Raw genomic sequence first — 24,562 nt, forward strand, 5'->3', positions numbered from 1 at the left:
TCGGCGGCAAAAATTTTATGTAGATATTTTTTCATTTATTTTTATTTTTCATATATTATTTTTCATATTTTTTCATTTAAATTTTTTACTGGTTATTATTGACGGGACAAAATAAAATATAGCTTATAATACTTCCATAATTTAGTTTAAACACTGTTTACAAAAAATGCAAGTAGCCTATTATGTAGTCTGCCTCAGTTTTGAAGCACTAGTGCCCTATCTCTAGTATGAAATATCGTTGGGCTACACTCTACACGATATTTGCTTCTGGTCGGCCATACAAATATTTGCGGGCGGGCCAACAGCATTGTACGCTCGTTATTTGTATGTATGTATATATTTGTATTTACATTTTCAAAGTCAACTGAAGTTTAATTTCTATCTTATTAGGTAAGGAATGTTGTGGTGCATTATCGAATAATTACACGTGCATCCTGCTTGCATTTGATTTCACTACAGAAGTTGTAGCATTAATTTATTTTATGGGTTCGATCGATGATTTTATACTATTAGATATGGCACTAGCGCGTCGTAACTGAGCCGAGCAAAGTCACTCAATTAACTTAATTTAATTTAGTCGCATAGTACACAACGAAGGTGCCTCTTGGACTTAAGGGTAAAATATACAAAACGGTTGTAAGACCTATCGTGCTGTATGGATCAGAATTCAGAATGTTGGGCGGTGAAAGGGACAGATAGTAAACGAATGCATGTGAACGAAATGCGTATGTTGAGATGGATGTATGGTGTGACAAGAATAGATAAAATAAGTAATGAGTATATAAGAGGAAGTCTGAAGGTGGCGCCAATGACAGAAAAATGGAGGAGTAGAAGGTTAGCTTGGTATGGACATGTAATGCGTAGGGAGGAAAGTCATATTACTAGAAAAATGTTGAATGTGCAAGTGGAAGGACATAAGAGGAGAGGAAGGCCAAAGAAGAGATGGTTGGATTGTGGGAAAGAGGGCATGTGTGTAAAAAGAGTGGATAACAAATTGACGAGTAATAGAGACGAATGGAAAAGATTGACATATTTTTCCGACCCCACTTAAGTGGGATAAGGGTAAGGAGATGATGAGAGAGATTTTGCTTGTACGCCTCTCCCACTCACTATTGCATATAAGTTAACAACAAAGCCATTTAAATTAAGAACAAAACAAAACGTAAATAAATTATCAGTAAGTATGTACCTAGTGACTTACACTTGGTCAGCGCGGATGCGCAGCGCGTGCGACGGGATCCGCCGGATGTGGTTCGCTTCCAGGTCCCTGAATGAATGGATACATTCGAATGAATGAACGAATACAGTAGAACCCGCTTAAAACGATTTCTCGCATAATACGTCATTTTACGCCAGTCCCTACAACATGAGACATGTTTTCATACATTTCCTAACGCTTAATACGATTCGTCATCCCGTTTAATACGCCTACATGTCACACGCGTGTAATTCCAAATGCGACAAATAACAACAGAAAGATCAGGACATCTTAAAGATCCTTAAACAAGGTTGCAGGACAAAACTAATACATATCTTAAAGAACTGAAATACCCTGACAGCAAACGACCCTTGACATGATGCGATTCTAAACTGAAAATTTTGAAGACGCACTACAAAAGTAAAATTTAATTGAAAATTTAATAATTGCTAATGCATCAAAATCGTTTTGATACTCTATATTGATCATAACAAAGTTAAATTATTACTTAAGTACCATAATTAGGTAGTCTTTACACCAAATACACAATTTTTTATAACAATCTATGTGTACATTAGTCGTTATATTTTTCATTATCCCCCACCCATATCCCGTATAATACGCTTTCCCGTGTAAGACGCGTTTTAGTTGGATCCCTACGAAATCGTATTAAACGGGTTCTACTGTATATTGTAAAGCGGACACTCGCAACTCCGTTCGCGTGAAATTCTGTTTGTCATAAATCCCGTGAAAACCATGATTTTTCGGTATAAAAAGTATCGAAAATATTCATGACAGAAAAGACTTCCCGAAATTTTTTGACTGCCTCCGTGGCGCAGTGGTATGCGTGGTAGATTTACAAGATGGAGGTCGTGGGTACGACCCCCGGCTAGGCCGATTGAAGTTTTCTTAATTGGTCCTGGTCTGGCTGGTGAGAGGCTATTTAGCGTTCCGGTACGATGTCGTGTAGAAACCGAAATGGGTGTGGATTGTCATCCTACCCCTAACAAGTTAGCCCTATTCCATCTTAGATTGCATCATCACTTACCAGGTGAATCAAGGGCTAACTTGTAAAGAATAAAAAAAACTGAAGTTATAGTACAAAGCCATAGAAAAGCAAGGTAAACAATATAATATACCTACTTATTATTCAAACACTACATCACAATATCTTATATTTAATCTATGTTTAAAAAAATATCAAAGTATTTAATTAAATTAGTACGGATTTCCCTATCTATATTACGGAATCAAGATATCGCTGAGTCACATATATACGAGTACATGGAATTAAAATACCTTGTAAATATAGAAATTCATGTTTATTTATATTTACGAAATTATATTTTAAGCCACTTTGAGCAGAGAGTGTTTATTACCTCTAGAGGAGTAACTATGCAGTTCGACATTAGCCCCAATAAAAGGATACAATAATGAAATATGTACATATAAGACTCACGTAATTATTGTCGGAGTACGCTCGGCTAGTTTCAAACTCCTACGGGGCTCTTAGTCATGTTCATGCAATGCGGCGTGAGTCAAACTGCATGAACAGGCTCTTATATTTTTTAGTTATCATATAAAATAACCTGAAGAAGGGAAAATACTAAATGCTGTGTCTTTCAGTTAGGTTTCAATTTAGTATTTCAGCCTTTCGAAGAGCTAGACATTTTATAAAAGTGATAATAAATTGATGTTAAAATTAAAATTTTCTGTAATTTCCTTTAGATATTAGTGCCTATAAAAAGCATTAACACTTTAAATACTAATTTACTCGTAATCTTATCACCTTACTGACACTAGATTGTTGCCTAATAGAATATTATCACTTGCATTTTATAAATTCTCCTTATTTTGTTAGCCTATAATCTATCTAATAAAGTGACTGGAGTCCAATAGTGACCGTGACGGTCACTATTCGACTCTCGGGTTGAATAACATCTCACTGGATTGATTAATGACATTCGTTGCCGTATCAAGTAAGTACCTACGTTATACGTTATCGTTACAAATAGAAAAAAAAATGCTATTTATGATGCAGCGAGATTAGATTTTCCGCGGACAAATTTCCCCTTCTTTATCTAATCAAAAAACTCGATATTAAGGCGCTGACTTTTAAAAATAATAATTTTATGTACGCGATTTCATTTGATTTAGCCCTTGACTACAATCTCACCTGATGGTAAGTGATGATGCAATCTAAGAATTAAGATATAAGCGGGCTAACTTGTTAAGAGCAGAATGAAAATCACACCCCTTTCGGTTTTTTGCTTGGCGGTACGTCTTTGCCGGTAGGGTGGTAACTAGCCACGGCCGAAGCCTCCCACCAGCCAGACCTAGTGACTGGTGGACATCTCGGCGATGAGTCCGCGCTATTGAGGCTTTTTCGTTGACGAACATATTCAAGGCGGTGCTATGCCAAATAGGCTCCTAAAGTTCATATTGTTTTTTTGCACCGCCTTCAAACCGATCAATAGAAAGGACATAGGTACGATGTTATTTTTCGCTTTTTAGTTATACATCTTTGAAGTAGGTTAAATTTTTTTGTTACGAATTGAGAACCTTCACCTTCTTTTTAATCGCTTAAGAGCCCTAAAAGTCCCTAAAAGACAACTAAAAGTTGTCAGTGAGCGGCCACCCTAATAAATAGAATATCTTATATATATTTTGTCCACACACGAGTAATAAAATAAAATAAAATAAATCAAACAGAACATACAGATACTGGTCGAGGACAAAACAGGTATCCACCTCAGCACGATGCCACAGCGAGCTGTGGCGCTGGTTTTTAGGTGAAACCTCGTGAGTTCACGGACGTGTCTACGTGACTATACGTAATAAGTAGCACTCACACTGCCTGCAGATACTGCTGCGAGCGGTTGGCGACGTCGTTGTCATGCACGTGGCTCAGGTTGGGCACCTCCACCAGACCCGACGTGGTGATCATTCTGCAATACACCAGACTTACAATACACCAACCTGAATCTTACATCCGAGATTAGACCACATCATCATCATCATCATCATCATCATCATCATCATCATCATCATCATTATCAACCCATATTCGGCTCACTGCTCGAGTCTCCTCTCAGATTGAGAGGGATTAGGCCAATAGTCCACCACGCTGACCCAATGCGGATTGGCAGACTTCACACACGCAGAGAATTAAAAATATTCTCTGGTGTGCAAGTTTCCTCACGATGACCTCACGATGTCCTTTACCGTACAACTGAAAAGTTGAAGGTGCATGCCATGGACCGGAAACCCTCCAGACTTCAATTCGCCACAGCTTTAGTCATGCATTTTTGGTATTATATCGATTTTAAAGCCGTTTGCTCTTAATTAATCGAATTTTCCTTAGACAGCATTGTCTTGTTGGTATTACATTCAACAAAGTTAGGTAAGTACCTTTATAACATATTTGTTCGTAAAGTATCGCTTATTTCACCAATTTCAATATCGAAATGTATCTCATTACGAACATGTGCCGTATTATAAAGTAAATTAATAATAAAACCATTATCATACGTCCAAAAACGAACTGTACTTTTTTAAATCTTGGCAAAAAGTTTTTATGCCAGAAATACGTCCAAAAACGAACTGTACTTTTTTAAATCTTGGCAAAGAGTTTTTATGCCAGAAAAGTGCTTAACATTTTATGAATATAATAAAAAACATTTAATTCTTTAATTTTAATAATTTTGACAATAAATGTCAACCATTTAATCTGTATCAGAAACACAAAAATATAAATTAACTTTATTAGTAATTTTGGTGCATTTGTCTAAAAAAACAAACGCTTGTGTGCGCACTTCGTTCTCTGTGCAAAAATGACAAGCGTATCAAAATGCCATCCTAAGGAAAATAGGCAAAGATGCAAATTAATTTTTAGAAAGTGTGTTAAACGTGTGTTTCCTCGCAAATGTGTTATAAAACGTCGTATGACATACGTGCGCTTTGATAATTACAGCCTCTGGTTCCTTACTTATAGCTCTTGCCAAGGCTCGAGCTGCAATATCGTCTCGGTTGTAATTTTCAGTTTACCGCACTTATATATGTGATTACATTTACTAGGACTAGGAGGGAAATGACACAAAAATACATACGTACAAGGTGCGCAGTTCAGGCAGCGGCGGCAACGGCGCTATCCTGTGTAGCAGAGGCGCTTGGGTTATGCTCCTGGAAATAAACAAACTTTTATATAATGAGTTATTTATTTTGCTATCATCCGCGAAAAGTCGACGAACCCATGCGACAACGTCACCCAAGTCCGACAAAATACTCTCTACGTACGTTTCACCCGAAACCGAAGCATCCTCATTCATCAGGAGATGTTGACTCTACAACGTGCAATTGCAAAGTACTAGTATTTTTTGCTAGTAGTCATTTGTACTACTCATTATATAATCATGATGAACTTCCGCAAAGTAACGCCTGCTTCTATTCAAACAAACTTTTACCAATAAAAAAAAAATAAAAACAATAAAAAAAAATGGACGATGGATCACGAAGATCTAACCAGCGCATGCACTCAATATTTATAAATAGAATGTCAATTACAATGTCACGAAGACTCAGACGATAATCAATAAAGGCATTGACGTTATTACCTATTTGATTGATGTACTTAGGACTTTGTAGCTACCCTAATATATCTAGCTCAAAAGGTAAAAGCGGAAATCCTAATCAATCAATTTTTGACCATCCTTCTGTCAGTACCTATCTGTATGTCTATCTGTCTTTTTCTTTTATCTCAGGAACGCGTGGAGGTGTGAAACTGTCGAGTTTAAAATTAAAACCATAACTTTATATAAATTACTTATAGATAAAGTCCCTTGAAGCTGTGAAAAAATCTTTCCAAGTTTACGCAAAAATAATACTCTCTCTCAAGGGAATCAAACCTTGTAACGACGTCATTGTCGACGTCATGTTTGCTTCTTCAGAATGCACTGTTAACAAGCTACAGTTAGTGGATGGTGATGTTTAATTTACAAAATCAAGAGGAATTGGAGTTTGCGGCAAGTGCCGATAATTATTTTAGATCACGTCTTTTTATAATTAATATAAAAGATGTATTTCAAATAGCCTGTCCACCATCTTGGGGAGGCCGCCATATTGGATTTGTAATGACTTTTCTTAGCTAGTAATGTATTGTCATCAGAAAATAGTGTGTGTGTGTGTTTGCTTGTGCAAAATTTCGTCCTCATCGAAAACCGGGAAGTGGGTCAAGTTATGTCCAGCAGTGGACGTCGATCGGCTGTTGATGATGATGATGATGATGATGATGATGATGATGAAATATATTTAAAAACGAACCATGCCAATTTCTTAATTGGCATGGTTAATTTTATAGAAATACATCAATGTCCATAGGTACTTCGCAGTATCATGAATAATTAATTTTAGTTTAATTTGCATTCGTATCATTAATAAATAATGTTGTCTTTTCACTTACAGTGATCTCAAAGCCAGCATTTGTGTCAGATCTTCAACAGCTATATGTTCCAGTTTTGGCGCGTTGATGATTATCCTGGAATACAATGTTAAAACATTTTGATACATAACAGGTTCGAGTCTCTGGAAGGCAAACGGAATAGGCTATATAATTAGACACTTACTGAGTATGAAGTATGTTTAACAATGTTTTGACCATTCTGGCGCAATCAGTAATGCTGTGGTCTTCCACAGAGAGGTCCTGAGGTCCAATATTTATCAGCGCTGTGATAGCCCAGTGAATATGACCTCTGCCTCCGATTCCGGAGGGTGTGGGTTTGAATCCGGTCGGGGGCAGGCACCTTCAACTTTTTCAGTTGTGTGCATTTTAAGAAATTAAATATCACGTGTCTCAAAACGGTGAAAGAAAAACATCGTGAGGAAAGCTGCATACCAGAGAATTTTCATAATTCTCAGCGTGTGTGAAGTCTGCACATCCGCATTGGGCCAGCGTGGTGGACTATTGGCCTAACCCCTCTCATTCTGAGAGGAGACTCGAGCTCAGCAGTGAGCCGAATATGGATTGATAAATGATGATGATGATTTAGGTAGTTGGTGGTGCTCTCGTGGTGCATCGGATGGTGATGCCGATGATGATAAGGATGATGATGATGATATAGAATAGTAATGACTAATTACAAATGCTCGACTTCGTCCAAGCGGTAGCCGCGTGCGGCGACGGACCGCGCGGTTAGCCGCGTGATGTTGGTGTGCAGGAACTCCACCGTCGTGCCCTTTGATTCTTGCCCTGTGCATGACTTTACTGGAACAATACAATCAGAATTGAGTAGAAGCAGAAGTTCATTATAGATCTTCTTAAAGAATTAACTTTTATGCTTTTAGGTACAAAATTGATATTTATATTGTGTAGCAAATGTCAAATTTATAATCGAACTTTTTAAAAATAACATGGTCTCATCAAGAAATATTGAAAACCGCTTGACAAACAAAGATGAAATTGGTAGACGCCCGCCTACATCTAATCGTATTAATCCGGCCCCCTCGTCAAATTTTGCGAGTGAGTCGTATTAAAAAATCTAAGGGCAGACGACATCGCGAACGAACGCTAGTAGGGGTATATTTGATTTGTTTTTCTTCATGACAGAGAAAGAATACAACAAGGAACTAAAGCCAATTTATTTTAATAACTATACAAGTCATGCCCGCGTGGAATGGTGGCAAGAATACTGGCTGCATTTCCGCGCTGGACAGACAGGCTGATCCTTTGCACAAATAATGAGCGCCCTTCTGTCACCAGTCGAGGCAACTAGCCGCGGTGAAATGATTCGGAGATTTTTTTTGGCACTGCCACTCCATTGCCCAAGGGTCTCCACAGCAAAAGGAACAAACAGAGAGGCATACTTGTGTCACCAGCTTTTTTGCTGCGGCTCCCTGTTTTATTTTGCTATTTTTCCACGTATCCAAGCGACAACGAACAACAAGCGAAAACACGTCACTATAAAATAAAAAAAAAATTAAGTCTTTATTGCTGCTTTTTTAAATAAAATAATAACAATTACTATCGGCAAACGGTCGTTAGTCTGCAGCTTGTCTTTCGACAAAGGCATCCTCTAAATATTTCCATTGTATTCTATTTCTTGCTATACAAGACCACATTGGCCCCGCTATGCTCCTTATGTCATCTTCGCACCTTTTAGTCTGTCTGCCTCTGTTTCTCTTGGCAAGACACGCCACTACAACTTCACAAATTCACTACCTTTATCTCGTTATTGATATAGATAGTTAGCTATGTACCTACTATAAATAGAGGAAGCATAATTTGTATGTTTGTTGTATGAACGTAATAAATGTCGGGAACTTCAAAGACTGGCATTGAGACGTGGATGCTACGTTAGTAATTTTGCTGTGATTTACTCCAACAAACCTATAATTCATATTTTGATTATAATAATATACCTATTTCATAATTTTCGGTTAGAAATACGTCCTCCTACAAGCTGTAATAAAGTCATGTAATTGTTATAATCAGTATACCCTTCAGATGAAAAATAGCGACTTTTTGTGCGAAAGGAAACAGCATGGTGACTGTTTATAGGTTACGAAGAGCCCTACTACAATTATATAGAAACAGGGGCGTAGTATGTCGTGTCTGGCGTATTAATACCATAATAGTTTATTCATTGCGGCAGTAAGAATTTATAATAAGTTACCAAAAGAAATTAGGAAAGAAAAGAATATAAATTGCTTTAAAAATAATTTATATAAATACCTAACTCAACAGGCATTCTACAGTGTAAATGAGTATTTAAGTTGATATTATTGTTATTTTCATAAATATTTTAATTGTAAAGATGTAAATTTTAAATGGTAAAATTGTCTTTTAAATCATTAAATACTTAATAAATAATTTGCATGCCTAATTGGCAAGATACATTTACCATCTACATCTACCGACCACCTGTATAAATAATGCATTTATCTGCAAAGAAATAAATTGATTGATTGATTAATCATACGGCTCCCCCGAACTACAGGGGCCCCTTACGTGGAAAACAAAAAAATTGTACAAGTGAGATTGTGTTTCTTTTGTGAGAAATCTTTATTACCCTTCATGTAGACTAGAGCGGTTAGCAAACTTAATCTAAACCTTACCCGTAACTCTTTCACCACACAGTAAAATTGGTAACTAAAGAAGTTTTTCGAGGTTTGTCGCTCGTCCATTAGTCCCCTTAACTTTTTCTGATATAGGGCCCTTCCAAGGCACGCTACGTCACTATAACGGGATATGAGAATACGAGTAGTACCTACTTAAAATTAGAGAAGCTCGCCAACCTGCGTAGGAGCTGTGTGGTGAGTCTACACTCAATATCGCGCTTTTTAACCCTCGTAACTTTAATTTTAAGTTTTCGACCAATTATTATAACCATTATCTAAGAATATTATTACCTGAGGTTTCGTGCTTGTGCTTGTAAACTAATCCTAATTGAAAACAATGAATTTTGACTTTGACTTTGACTTTATCTCCCTCTCCTATAAGAAGGGAGGCCTGGAACATGGCGGCCTGGCCCTGTAGTGGGCAAATAAAACAGGCTGATAATGATGATGCGTTGGAGAAGCATCAACATCATCATTATTAACTGTCGATGGACGTCCACTGCTCATGCTGGACATGGGCATCTTTAAACTGCTAGAGGTCAAGTTCTGTACATTGAATATATTTTGAAAATTTTAGTTAGAAGGCAAAAAATATTTTTTCTTTTCCGTCTTTTTGTTGACCGGGCATCATGCAACTACTGAATGAATTCAAATGAAACTCGGCACGATTGAAGACTATAAGGACCATCTTGGACCAGTATAGGATACTTTTTGTTGCGAAAATAAAATCAGAAGGGGTGAAAGTTTGTATGAAAAGTCCTTTATTTATCAAATTACGTTTGTGAAAATTTGTATGTGTACTACCAGAAAAATATTAAAAATAATGTAGTTCAAGATTTTTCAAAATTCTAAACGGTCAAAAAGGCGTTGAAGTTTTTAATATCGTTCATGTTTTGAGTTACTCGTACTAATATATATTTTTGGCTTCAGTATCGATTTATAAATAATGCCCCAGAAATGCAAAATACGAGTACAGATCTGTTACAGTTTTATTATAAGTAAAGATTCTTAAAGTAGGCTCTGAAACTGGACCAATGTGAAAAATACTTTCACCATTAGAATCCTACATCCTATCTTTGAACATCGGTTATATTTTATTCACACGGGAACTGGAACTACCAGAGTGAATAATAGAGCTACTTCAACATAAACACAAAACAGAAATTCATATGATAAATAAAGATAATAAATTGAAAAGTCTTTTTTAAATCCGTATATACAAATAATGCACCTAAACTTTCCACCGGCAAATGAAACATCCATTTCCTCCCGGGAATATATACAAACAGAATATAAAATGTAAGTAATTTCAAATAACTATGTAGTAAACATACGTAAATAGTACGATCATGTACTCGTATGTATTACATCGTGAATATGCTCGTACAATAATGGGTATACAACGTGTCCCAAAATTCAACGATAAGCGGGCGCCAAAAGATTGACCTGCTCATGAGCACTTAAGGAAAAATAATAAAAAAAATATACCTAAATTTTTTTTTTAGTTACAAAATAAATTTTAAAATTCTTTGAAAATTTACACCTTGTATGATATTTTGAACTACCGCAGCTACAATTTCTTAAATATGCTTAAGATTTTTTTTGTATCGGAACCTAAGTAGTACTACTATTCACCACAACTCTTAAAAACACCACAATGCCCGCAGTTTTTACACAAAAAAAAATCAAAATATTTTTTTTCCCTCAAATTTTTAAAGATTTTTACTTTCAGTCTACTTTGACTCATGGTCTTGCAAAAAAAAGTATGAACACCGCTATGGCAAGTTATTTTCAAAGTTGACGCAACTAATCAAGATTTCAAAATAGTATAATACCCTAGGATAACTAGTCACAAAAAAAAATATGCGTACCATTTGTAAACAAGAACCAAATTTCTTAATTGTTCTTGTTGTTAGTAATAAATTTTACTATGTTCCAAAAATGTGTTTGTTATTTTAATTACACAACATTAAAGTAAATGTTCGAATTGTTTTCCACCGGCATTAATACAGGCACGACATCGCCTTAAAAACGACCGTTTTATTTTTCGCGCATATCTTCTAGCATTGATATGTGCCGCAGCCTGAGTGATTTTTTGCCGAAGCTCGTCCAATGTCGTAATCGGTTTTGCGTAGATCCTGTCTTTGAGACAACTCCAATAAAAGAAATCCAGGGGGTTTAGGTCGGGTGATCGGGGTGGCCATAGGATAGGACCAAGTCGCCCGATCCAACGCCCCGGATACTCGTGGTCTAGGTATTGTCTCACAGGACGAGCGTAGTGAGCTGGGCAACCATCATTTTGATACCACATATTTTGAAGGTCGCTTAGGGGGACGTCTTCTAGTAATTCTTGCAAATCATTTTGTAAAAAGTTCAAATAACTGTTCCCATCTAAGTTTCCTTGTAATTCAAAAGGCCCAATCACTTTTCCATTTAAAATGCCCGTCCATAAGTTGACCTTAAATTGATATTGGGATTTGTCTTCTCTCATCAGGTGCGGATTCTCATTGCTCCAGCTGTGTAGGTTGTGAAGATTTAAATAGCCATCTTTCTTGCAGGTTGTTTCATCCGACCATAGTACTTTATCCAAGAACTGAGGATCTTCCCGATGCTTTTGAAGCATCACTCGGCAAAATGCGATCCGCAGTGGATAGTCCCGTGATAGTAACGTTTGTACACGTCTGTAATGATATGGGTGTAGCCGATGACGTTTTAGTATTCGATGTGCTGAACTTTTTGGGATTCCCGTAGCTGCTTCTATGGCACGCACTGAGGTAGTTGAATCAATGTTTATTTCATTGAGAACTTCTTCATCGCATTCCGATCTAGGTCTTCCAGCGTTTCTTCTAGCTGACGGCAAACGACCCTCCGAAAACGCTTGATGCACATTCATAAATACCCGATAATCTGGATATCTTTGAGCGTTTGGGTACCTTTCTCGATACAATCTGCTAGCAGCGTTAGCATTGCACCGACATTCTCCATAAATGAGATGCATGTTAGTGTATTCCATCGGCGTGTATGGTTGCGGCATGATAACGCTAAACAGTCCAAAATACACCAAAAGTCCAATTCACAAAACACAGGCACAGTCCAAAATAATGCCAGGTCAGTTCAGTTTGCAGATCACTTAAGTCCAGTCCAAAATGCAAAGCCAAAAGTCGTTAGTACGAGAGCCACGTCAATTGAATACGGAAAGTTGCGCAGTAAACAAAGGAGCAGAGCGTACTGACTTGCTGGGAACAGGATTTTCTTTACCTGCATCATTGTCATTCAACAAAGAACATCTGTCTATCCCTCTCTAACGTATACTTATCGCTATCTTTCTCTCTCTCTCTCTCTCTTATTTTTAAATGTTATCGTTCGTTCCATTAAAATTCTAGGAAATTGCAACGTATGACTCACATCATTTTGTGCATAAAGTAAAAGTGATTTCTAGGAGCAAAAACATTTTAGAAATTTAGTTCTTGTTTACAAATGGTACGCATATTTTTTTTTTTGCGACTAGTTATCCTAGGGTATTATACTATTTTGAAATCTTGATTAGTTGCGTCAACTTTGAAAATAACTTGCCATAGCGGTGTTCATACTTTTTTTTGCAAGACCATGAGTCAAAGTAGACTGAAAGTAAAAATCTTTAAAAATTTGAGGGAAAAAAAATATTTTGATATTTTTTTGTGTAAAAACTGCGGGCATTGTGGTGTTTTTAAGAGTTGTGGTAAATAGTAGTACTACTTAGGTTCCGATACAAAAAAAATCTTAAGCATATTTAAGAAATTGTAGCTGCGGTAGTTCAAAATATCATACAAGGTGTAAATTTTCAAAGAATTTTAAAATTTATTTTGTAACTAAAAAAAAAATTTAGGTATATTTTTTTTATTATTTTTCCTTAAGTGCTCATGAGCAGGTCAATCTTTTGGCGCCCGCTTATCGTTGAATTTTGGGACACGTTGTATAGATTTAGAATTAAAGTAGGTACTTGTAATTTTCTATTTAATTATGTAAAAAATGTAAAAATGTAGCGCATGCTACTCCAACGTCTTTGCTGGTGGTGATTATGGGTCCTAATTTTCGAGTCATCCGGATGTAAAATCAAACAACTGTCCCTCATCGTCAGAATCGACCTTCCTCAGTCCACGAACCTCAGCGGTCCTTCCGTCGACCCTGATCTGACGCCCATTAGAGACTTCTGGATTCTTTGTTCTTAGTTTGACTCAGACAGAGCTTCAACGCTTTATGTAAAGAAGATTATGGCTCAATGAGAAAATATTGGCAAAATTATTTAAAATTGTAGAAGCCAAAACAGCAATGCTGTCACACGGCTGAACGGATGACTGCTACAAAGTGGTGTGGTACATATCTTCAAGTCAAAATGAAAAGGACTTTCTAGGACTTGGGGTGTAGACAACCACACCTCTTTCACCGCAGACTAAATACAACAACTTTAAGCTAGACTATTTAACTATCATCTACTTATTTATACTTATAATAAATCTGTAGAGAGCTTAATTCTGTACATGAAATATATTTCCAAAATTACTATCAGGGGGTGGGGTGATTAGTGATCGATACTGATGCCAAAAATGCAATCAGTAAAATTTTTGTCTGTCTGTCTGTTTGTATGTTCGTTATAGAAACAAAAACTACTTGACGGATTTTAACGAAACTTGGTACAATTATTCTTCATACTCCTGGGCAGGTTATTGTATATACTTTTCATCACGCTACTATCAATATAGTATTCTTTTCATCACACTACGATCAATAGGAGCAGAGCAGTGAAGGGAAATGTTGGGAAAACGGGAGAAGTTACTCCATTTTTTAAGCTTCCGTCGGGTAGAGGTAGTGTAGGGGTAGGGGTACGGTAGAGGTAGGATAGGGTAAGGTAGAAGTAGGGTAGGGGTAGGATAGGGTTAGGGTAGGGTAGGGGTAGTTGAAAGTTTACATCGACTTTCACGCGGACGAAGTCGCGAGCGTCCGCTAGTAAAAAATAATGCAAGTCTCGTACTATTAGTAGTGAAAACTTAATTATAAAATGGCTAAAATAATAACAGAGCAAAAAAATATTTGTAAACGCCGACAACACACGCAGTTGGATTAACGACTTCACGTTTTATACAACTGCTATATTATGAGTATTTTTGGGTTTAGACGTTTAATTAAACAAACAAAGAATTAGTATGAACTAGTTCTTATTTATTATACGGCATTATCTTGCATTGTAACGGCCATCATTCAAAACCCAAATAATATTATAGACTAGACACACATTTGAAAGTTTTCAGAATCAGTCGATAGATTTTTAGCGCGAATACCTTCGAAAAACACCGTATTCTACATTATGATATAAGTGCAGTAAGTTGGAAATTACAGCCGAGGTTGTTATCAAGTATGTCATACGACGTTTTATAACACATTTGCGAGGAAACGCACTTTGAACACACTTTCTGAAAATGAATTTGCATCTTTGCCTGTTTTCCATAAGATGTCATTTTGATACGCTTGCCATTTTTGCACAGATAACGAAGTGCGCACACCAGCGTTTGTTCTTTTTAGACAAATGCACCAAATATAGCCAGTAGGTATTTCTAATAAAGTAAATTAGAAATATTGTGTTTTTGATAAAGATAAACGGTTGACATTTATTGTCAAAAATTAGGTATTAAAATTAAAGAATTTAATATTTTTTTATTATATTTTATCTTACAAGGTTAATTTTATTCATAAAATGTTGAGCACTTTTCTGAAGTAAAAACTCTTTGCCAAAATTTAAAAAAGTACCATTCGTTATTAGACGGATTATAAAGGTTTTATATTACATTACGGCACATGTGCGTAATGAGATACATTACGATATTGAAATTCGTTAAATAAGCGATACTTTACGAGCAAATGCGTTACAAAAGATCTTCATCTAGCCTCTAGCTTTAGTGTCTAAAATGCCGGATAACTTGAAAGAGGTTTAAGTTTCTTCAGCTCGTGTATACTGTAGGTCTCAGGCCAACTACCTAATATTGAACTTGTATCGCACTGAAATTCACCTACAAAATTGTTTGCCGTTTTTCGAGAGGGACGAGTTCTTTTGAAAGTGGCGCATTTCGCCTGAATGTCAGTCATGTAGAGATGTCATTGCTGTGCTAAGCTGTTGAAAAGGAAAAGAGATACACTGTAGAATCCCTCATTGATTGGAGTATTTGATTTTAAATCACAAATATGCCAATTCACCCAGTTACTTTATATAAACAAGTTAGGTAAAGTCGTGACCACTGTAGTAGTGACAGTATTGACTCGGGCGCTTAGCGCTGCGCCGCGTGACGACTTCGTTATACGTTATTGTGTGTTCAGGCCCGGAATAAGGGCTATAACACGTTTATTAGCATCATCCCGTAATGGCCATGTGGCACTGATGAAACAAGAAAATTGACAAACATGAAACATTTTCTCTATCACTAAGTAGGTAAGTATAGACGAATATCATAGCATTCCATGGATTCACGAATGCCAGAAGGATTGACCACAAAGACCAAAACCTATATACCTACCGTTTATGATGATTTACTTATTATAAAACGTTCCGCGTGTTGCTTTTCCGGACGCTTTTATTTATGTAACTAGCAGACGCCCGCGACTTCATCACTGTTAGTTTTATAATTCTAGGTAAATTATAAAAATATCCGATTTTTTCTTTTTATTGTCTGCAGCAATGATATTTTATAGAGATAGGGCACTAGAGCATCAAAACTGAGGTGGACAAATGCGTATAATACCTAGTCTTAATTTCATTTAGTCGCTTATTAAACAACGAAGTTATTTAAACGGGTAATACATAAATATTGTCTACAATACCGGGTTGTATGTTCAGGAAGTGTAAAAACTATTTAAACATAAATATATAATGAAATTTTATTCTAAATCTAAATTGGGATCACTTTTTGCGGTGATTTTGTTGGCACGTAACCTATCTATAGTATAAAATTATCATTGGTCTGTAGTATCTATTTTTCAGTGCATAGTTTTAGGAATCGCTAACAGCTTAGGTGGGCCTGGGCTGGTGAAAATGACGTCGAATAATACATATTTATGAGTTTTCCATTACAATTTATAGCCTAATTATCGTGAAATAAACAAGCAGTCATATCGTATACCAACGTGAAGTATTAGTTATGGGATTTACACGTTGAAAACTAATAACTAATGCTATACGTCCAAAATAGTAAACAGTCGAGATTTTGTTTATTACACGTACTAACGACCTATTTGCGTTTTGCTGTTTGCTGCGTAATTATTCAAAAAATAGGTACGTGACTTGAAAACAAATTTGGTATTACCATCGATATATGGGATGGGTATTATTATACTTTATTTCGTGCTATAAGTATATATATATTGTATCTACCTACCTATAACTTGTTTTTTTAACAAGGCAATTAATATGACATTATGACTGTTTGTTCTTGATTGGGAAGAGATTAAAGCTTCTGTAGGTACTTACATATAGGTTTATTATAATGTTTTGTTAAAGACGGTTATATTATGGTTTTTTCCTTTGATTATATACCTATACGGTTTTTTCATAGGTTTGCCAACTTTTTTTAATGACAAGGTAGCTTTTTCTGCGGTCTCATCTGATTTTATGTGACGATGCAGTTTAAGATATAAGGCTACAGAAACGATAAACTGCTTGACAGCAACGATATTTTATATTATAGATATGTTTACCTACGTACCTACAAAATGACCGCTTATCCTAATTTAGCTACTCCACTACATTATACTATATTTAAGTTTTTACACTCCCTGTACATACAACTTGACATTCTAGTATAGTATAGTAGTATTACTCGAGCTGGGAATAAATTTAATAAATGTAAAAAAAAAGCTGGGAATTGAATCCAGAACCTCTCTGTTTAATCAACTAATGACGTCAAAACTTTACCAAGTCAGTCGTCCACATGCATCGACCGTTCACTAATTACAGTCTTCAATATAAAACTAATAACTTTCGTTCTATAGACAAGCTGTCGTGTTTTTAATTTTCCTAATTGTTTTCCAAGTAAAATGAAGGGTCTTGTTATTTTTCCTCCAACGCAAGGTTAAGTGAAGTGGGACTTTGTAGTCTGTCTAACAAAAGTAGGTTTATCAGTAACTTGTGGATGCTTACAACTTCGTGGACCTTAACTCCAATTTAGCGCTTCCATCTTCACTGTCTTCACCGTCACTGAACATTTTTGACGGCCTCCGTGGCGAAGTCGCATGCGCGGTGGATTTTCAGAAGCAGGTCCTGGGTGCGATACCCGGCTGGGCCGATAGAGGTTATCTCAATTGGTCGAGTAGGTACCTACTCGAGTTGGCTGGTGGGCGGCTTCTGTCGTGGCTAGTTACCACCCTACAAACGGTATGATACCTAACGTCTGTCCGTCGTCATTGTATGCCGTCGGTCTCGATCATCACACAATGATACATTATCTGATAGTGGTCATTAAAGTGGCTTCATTGTGCTTGGAGGTCCATGCAAGAGGCCTATGTCGTAAAGGTAAAGTCGTTAAAGAATTTTACATAACTTAAACCTAACCCTTATTAGATCAGCGTGGTGGGTCTAATATTGAGGAGGTGGGACAACGTTTGACTTAGGGTGAGAGGGGTGGGTTAGGTTAATAAACTATTCCAACCCTCTCATTGCTGGAATGCAGGTTTCCTTCACCGTTTAAGTCACGTGATATATATTCCTTAATTAAATGTTGGAGGTACATGCCCCGGATTGGATTCGAACCTCGTATCGATAAATAATGACATACAATGTAACCCCATGTACCTACTTCCCAACTTTGAGCTGCTACTAGTATCTATACTAATATTATAAAGCTAAAGAGTTTGTTGTTGTGAACTACTGGTCCGATTTGAAAAATTCTTTCAGTGTTAGATAGCCCATTTATCGAGGAAGGCTATAGGCTATATGAAGTACATGCTCCAATACGTCCTGTTCGGCTTAAGCACCTCCCTGCTCCCTGGCTTACTGAGGAAATTAAAATTTTACAGGGTAAAAAAAACTCGGCTAAAGCCAAGTATAGATCCAACAATTGTGATGCCAATAAGGAAAAATATCATATTATTCGGAATCGCTGCAACAGGTTGTGTAGAGACATGCAACGACGCCATATCCACAAATCCATACTCGAAGAAGAAGATTCAGGTCGAGTGTGGACATTTCTTAAGTCTCTAGGAGTTGGGAAAGCGCGTCAAAATAATAGCTCCTTCAACATAAATTTAAATCAGCTTAATAGCCACTTTTCCTCTACTTGCGTCATTGATGACGCCACTAAACTTACTACTAAAAATAATTTACTAGCTTTACCCACTTCTGATGATCCTGCTTTTATTTTCTGTCAAGTCACTGATAGTGATGTTGAGAGAAGTATTCGTGAGGTCAACTCTGATGCTATTGGTACTGACTGCATTAGTCGGAAGATGATTATTCCTCTCATTAACCTACTAGCTCCAATAATTAAATCCTTATTCAATTTCTCCATGTCTTCCGGGAGTTTTCCTTCCTCTTGGAAGGATGCTCAAGTCATTCCACTACCCAAAAAATTAAATCCTTCCTGCTTTTCTGACTATAGGCCTATTTCCATCCTCCCATTCCTTTCGAAAGTTTTTGAGCGTTTAGTCCATCGTCAATTAAGCCTTTTCCTAACCCGACAGAATCTTTTAAATCCTTTTCAATCTGGTTTCCGCACTGGTCATAGTACGACTACTGCATTAGTAAAAATTACCGAAGATATTCGTTTTAATATGGACAATCAGTGTGTCACAGTGTTGGCCTTACTAGATTTCAGCAATGCATTTAATAATGTCGATTTCGAACTTCTACTAGCCAAACTAGCTTCTCTCAACATATCTCCTAATGTGATTGACTGGTTTCATAGTTACTTGTTCGGACGTCGGCAGCGTGTGCGAGTCAATGACTCTGTGTCTGATTGGTGCACAATTTCTGCCGGCGTACCGCAAGGTGGCGTGTTGTCTCCTCTTCTTTTTTCTCTTTTTATAAGTTCTATTACTCTTCAACTTACCTCGCTCTATCACCTGTATGCAGATGATCTCCAAATATATGCTCAGTCCAAACTGGCTGATTTACCCAATGCAATAGATGCCATAAATAAAGATTTAAATTGTATAGTGCAATGGAGTAAGGCTTATGGCCTTAAAGTCAATCCGTCTAAAACCCAAGTTATTATTATAGGCAGTCACAGTTTGGTTGCACGTATTGACTGGGATAATATTCCATACGTAATCTTTGATGGAACGCGTGTGCCATTTAGTGACACGGTTAAAAATCTCGGAGTTACTTTTGACAAGTATTTCACTTGGGCCCCTCAGGTAAGCAGAGTAAGTGGGAAGGTGTTTGCATCCGTGGGGTCACTTCGTAGGTTACGAAACTTCCTTCCTTTATCTACTAAAATTGCGCTTGCACAATCTCTCCTGTTACCAATTCTCGATTACGCAGACACTTGTTATCTAAATTTGAGTGAAGAATTACTGGATAAACTTGAGCGCATTCAGAATGTTTGTATAAGATTCATATTTGGACTTCGCAAATATGATCATGTTTCCGAATTTCGCGAAAAACTCAAGTGGCCCTCGATCCGCCTTCGCAGGAATACTCACATTCTGTCTTTTTTGTATAATGTCCTGTTTAATCCTACGACTCCGATTTATTTAAAAGAGCGTTTTAGCTTTCTAAGTGATACTCACTGTCGCTCCCTTCGCTCTGAAGACAACCTAATCTTAAAAATTCCTTCCCATAATACTTCCTTCTATTCTAAATCCTTTTCTGTTAAAGCTGCTCGGCTCTGGAATTCATTGCCCTTAGACACTCGGCGTGCCCAATCTCTAACCTCTTTCAAACGGCTGGTAAACATGCACTTTTTCCCTCCCTGATCTTTTAATTTAACTTATTAATCCAAATTACGCTTGTATGTGTATGTTTATTTATTATTATTTTTGAATTATTTTGTTTATTTATTTTTCTTTTGTCTTCCATTAGATGCCGTCTTGTTTTTATGTTTTGCAGGTTTTCATGTATGTATGTATGTATGTGTGTATGTATGTATGTATGTATGTATGTATGTATGTATGTATGTATGTATGTATGTATATATGTATTTCTTTGTATATATGTATGATGTAGTTAAGTATAGTCTATGTATTATTATTATGTATTATTGCTTAATATTTATGTATTTAAATTACTTAACTTTTTTTATTTTTTGTGTGCGTATACCCGAATCGGTGCTTACGTTTTTTTTTTTTCTCTTCCACAGTGGTTGTCTGGAAGAGATCGCTCTTTAGCGATAAGACCGCCATTTGTACATTAGTTTCTAAGTGTTATTATAAGTTATTGTTTATTTTTGTTTTTAATGTACAATAAAGTATATTTCTTCTTCTTCTTCTTCTATAGGCTTTATTTTATCCCCGTATTTATACGGGAACGCGAACCACGCGGGTGAAACCGCGCGGCGTCAGCTAGTCTTCCTAAAAAGCTCAACCCAGGTTTCGAACTTAGGACCTCACTAGCGGACGCCCAGGCCTTCGTCCGCGTGGAATCCAGTTTTTCACAAATCTCACGGATGGAGCCATGGATTCTTCCAGGATAAAAAGCAGCCTATGTGTTATTCCAGAGTAAAATCTATTTTCATTCCAAATTTCAGCCAAATCGCTTCAGTAGCCGCTGTACAAAGAAGGAACAAACATATGACACTAGTCACTAGCACATACACTTACACATAAACATTCGCATTTATATATTAGTGTAATGTGATGACAAACATAAATAACATGTCTCTCTGCGGTAGATCGAAATTTCATTTGGACATATTTTCGTATAATTTAATTTCAATTATGTATATGTATTTAAATGTCAATCTTAATTGTATTTATTTTATTTGTAACAATTTAAAATTGTAAGTGAATAATATTACTTAAACAGTGCTTTATAAAATTGTAAAATTTGCACTGTGACTAATTATACTTGTAAAACACCATTTGTATACGTGTATTAGGCAAATTAAATTTAATTTAATTTCATTTCAAAAAGACAGAAAGGTATGTATAGATCATCAAACCAAATTCTATACACCTCGTTCAATGGAATCCACAGTGGAAGCTCTGTGATATTTGCGCTTATTTCTTAAAATAAATTCCCTGTCAATATTCAAACAGCCAAAACATACACTGTCGGAGGGTATGAGAGCTTGCATTAGTGGATACAGCGGACAGCTGACTGACGTGGCCTGATTTATTTCGAAGAGGTTATATTTGTGTTTTAGGTCAAGATTGCAAGTTCTTGGCCGATAACTGAATGAAAAAATTATTCTTATTGAAGTGAAACTTCTTTAGGCGCATGAGGGTAATTTTTTTACAGATGTAACGTCTCGCCGGTATGCAACGGAAGTGTCGAAAAAAAAAGAGAGAGAGCGATCGAGACCGATTGAGAGAGAGTAAGACAGGGCGAACGTAGCATGAAGCAACTAGCCGTGGAGTGAGAGTAGGGAGCAAGCAAGTGAGAAAGATTGAGAGAATAAGTGGGACAGAGCGAATGTCATATCACGCACAGTGCTACGGAGTGAGAGGTGGGAGAGAGCTATAGTTTGAAAGATTGAACGAGAGAGAGAAATCGCGCAATGTAAATATTAAAGAAATCAATTTAAAAAATTAAATTTATAATTTACATTAATTTTTACCACTTTTTATATTTTAATGACAATTAAATTACTAACCTATCTTCCTTTTTCCCTTCCTCTTAGTCTCGGAAATCTAAAGTTTTAGATTTGTATAAATATAAACAAGATTTATAAATTAGTTCGCCAAAGAAGTTTCACTTCTGATATGTGTACTTTGTAAGCATGCATTTTTTTTTATATGGGCGACTGGGGAGTTACTACAATGAGAATGACCTTGGCCTGTAGCCATGTGGCACGTCGATTCTCTTTGTACAATCGCAAACGCCTCGAAAAGTAAAAAATGTATGGGAATGACATTTGCTATCGACGGGTCACGTGAGCAAGTTGTAGGTCGGATTTGTCATTCCCGTACATTATTTTTTGGTTTTCGAAACGTAACAAACAAACATAAGGTACTAACTCCTCCGCTTTATCATATTGATTATAGATTAATATCGTCAGAGATAAGTAAATTATAGAGAAACGTTTAGACCGCATCATTTCATTTAGCATATAGGGTGACGTAATAAAGAAAGAGGAACTCTTCTTCGCCTTTCTTGCCTTTCTTGATGAGTACTGTTTACCAAAAAATAAATTAGAAATGAAGGTAGAAAACGCATGTCATTCATAACTTATTTATTTTAAATGATGTATGGTTTGTATATAAATTGTTGTAATATATTAACCATATCTAATTGTTCTAAGCTTATTTCAAACTTATTTTCATTAATTTAAGAACAAGTAAATTATAATGGGGATGATGACTAGGTTTGAATATATTGATTTTTATGATACATTCGGGTAAATAAGGTCAATGGTAACTAATTTATACATAAAAAGCAAAGATTGACTGGATATTTGCAAAATAAATAAGATTATAAAATTTCAAAATCTACTAAAAATATTTTATCGTAATTAGATGAAAATTAATACAGTTTTAGCTTCCTTACATTAAATGTGACATTTTTTAATATGTGAACTATAAACATAAACGCAGAAATAACAAAGATTAGTAATTTTGTTTAAACGCCTATACAAATCTAACGATCATTAATTGCCTACGACGCAAATCTAACCCTTTAAATAGCTGTAGCTCCGAAAGTAATGATCGCAGATACCTTGTTACTTTTACTATTAGCGTACTCTTCATTTATATACAACTAGCGGACGCCCGCGACTTCGTCCGCGTGAAACTCGATGTAAACCTTCAACTACCCCTACCCTACCCCTACTCCTACCCTACCCCTACTCCTACCTCTACCCTACCCTACCCATACCTTACCTCTACCCTACCGCTACCCTACCCCGACAATATTGGTTTATAGTACATGCTATGTATCAGAGATGACTTTGTATATAAAAAAAGATTTTCCCGCTTTTCTGTTGAAATTTTTCCTGAAATTTCTTTGCTATAAACCTCACGGAGCCCGAGACCTTTCCAATGAATGCAAAACCGTGGAAATCGGTTCGTGCGTTCTGGAGTTATAGCGTCAGGAAAGAAAACCCGACTTATTTTTATATAGTAGAATTTAAAAAACTGTCATCATCCCTATTATTATTAGGTGTGAAATGACTAGCGATTTATACCCCCATTTTTAAATTGTTTGTTGGTGAACAGTACACATCAAGATAGGATGTAGTTTAATTATGTGATACAGCATTATGTTCTTTATGTTCTGTGGGTGACATATACAACGAGACGAGAGATCATCCACGCAGACCCTCACGGGTCTCGGGGGCTACCGGTTCGGTGATGGCCTCTTTCGGGTCACTAGGTGGGATCACTGTCGTCAGCATCAATTCGGATATGTCATATCCGTTGTACTTCACCGCACTGCCACTGCGATCGAGCCCGCGAGAGTCGCCGGCGATATACAAAGACATTATAAACTGGTATAAACAAAGATTGTAATTTTTTTATGAGATCAGTAAAAATCACTGTCGAAGTGCCGTGGACGGTAAAGCATCAATTTAATGCGCCAGAAAGACCGTTAAATCGAGAGCCATGCATAAATAACGTCCGCGTTTATTTACCGCTGATTCTATTGTAACATCTCAATATAACTGCGGTTGAGTTATGGGCAAAATATTTAGATTATAACATTCCTTGCGGTTTTCAATTCAAGAAGCAGTTTTGCGAAAGTTGCTTTGGATTAATTGATATATTTTTCTAATCGCGACTCTGTTCGAAAATAGAAAACTCCAAATGAAATTCTGTTTTTCACAAATGTCGAGGGAAAGCTGAACTTTTCTACCTATGTGTAGTCTATTGTCATTTGAATTGTCAAAGGAGATGTCCGAAATTGGGCCCAATTTGTTAAATAATATTCGTTAATGGAAAATAAGCTGAATTTTTTTCACACTGATCGTAGTGTATCTCTTTATGCGTATTTCACTGATCGTTCTTTCAATGTTATAGTCAATCAATGAATGTGATGACATTGTCAATATTATCCAACTGACAGTTTTCCCAAGGATTTGGCATCATCGTATTTTTTTTTCTTTATTTATTCCTGTATGGAAAAGGCAAAGGTAT

General features: G+C 36.4%; 1 protein-coding gene across 3 annotated transcripts in view; it reads right to left on the reverse strand.

Moving 5' to 3' along the window:
* The window catches only part of LOC112057894 (lutropin-choriogonadotropic hormone receptor), a 48,100-nt gene that overhangs the window by 9,586 nt on the left and 13,952 nt on the right, over positions 1–24,562 (reverse strand). Inside the window, exons 1-6 of one of the 3 annotated variants that reach the window (XM_052885423.1) lie at positions 11,182–11,392; positions 7,334–7,457; positions 6,657–6,731; positions 5,312–5,380; positions 4,051–4,146; positions 1,202–1,267 (exon numbers count right to left, since the gene is read on the reverse strand). In XM_052885423.1, coding sequence (XP_052741383.1) covers positions 1,202–1,267; positions 4,051–4,146; positions 5,312–5,380; positions 6,657–6,676 — 251 coding nt within the window. In that variant the 5' untranslated portion in view covers positions 6,677–6,731; positions 7,334–7,457; positions 11,182–11,392. Of the gene's footprint in view, positions 1–1,201; positions 1,268–4,050; positions 4,147–5,307; positions 5,381–6,656; positions 6,732–7,333; positions 7,458–11,181; positions 11,393–24,562 lie in introns of those variants that run through there. The other 2 variants (XM_024098489.2, XM_024098490.2) reach the window with 2 other exon arrangements.

Source organism: Bicyclus anynana, chromosome 14 (genome assembly GCF_947172395.1).
Source record: "Bicyclus anynana chromosome 14, ilBicAnyn1.1, whole genome shotgun sequence".
Taxonomy (NCBI): Eukaryota; Metazoa; Arthropoda; class Insecta; order Lepidoptera; family Nymphalidae; genus Bicyclus; species Bicyclus anynana.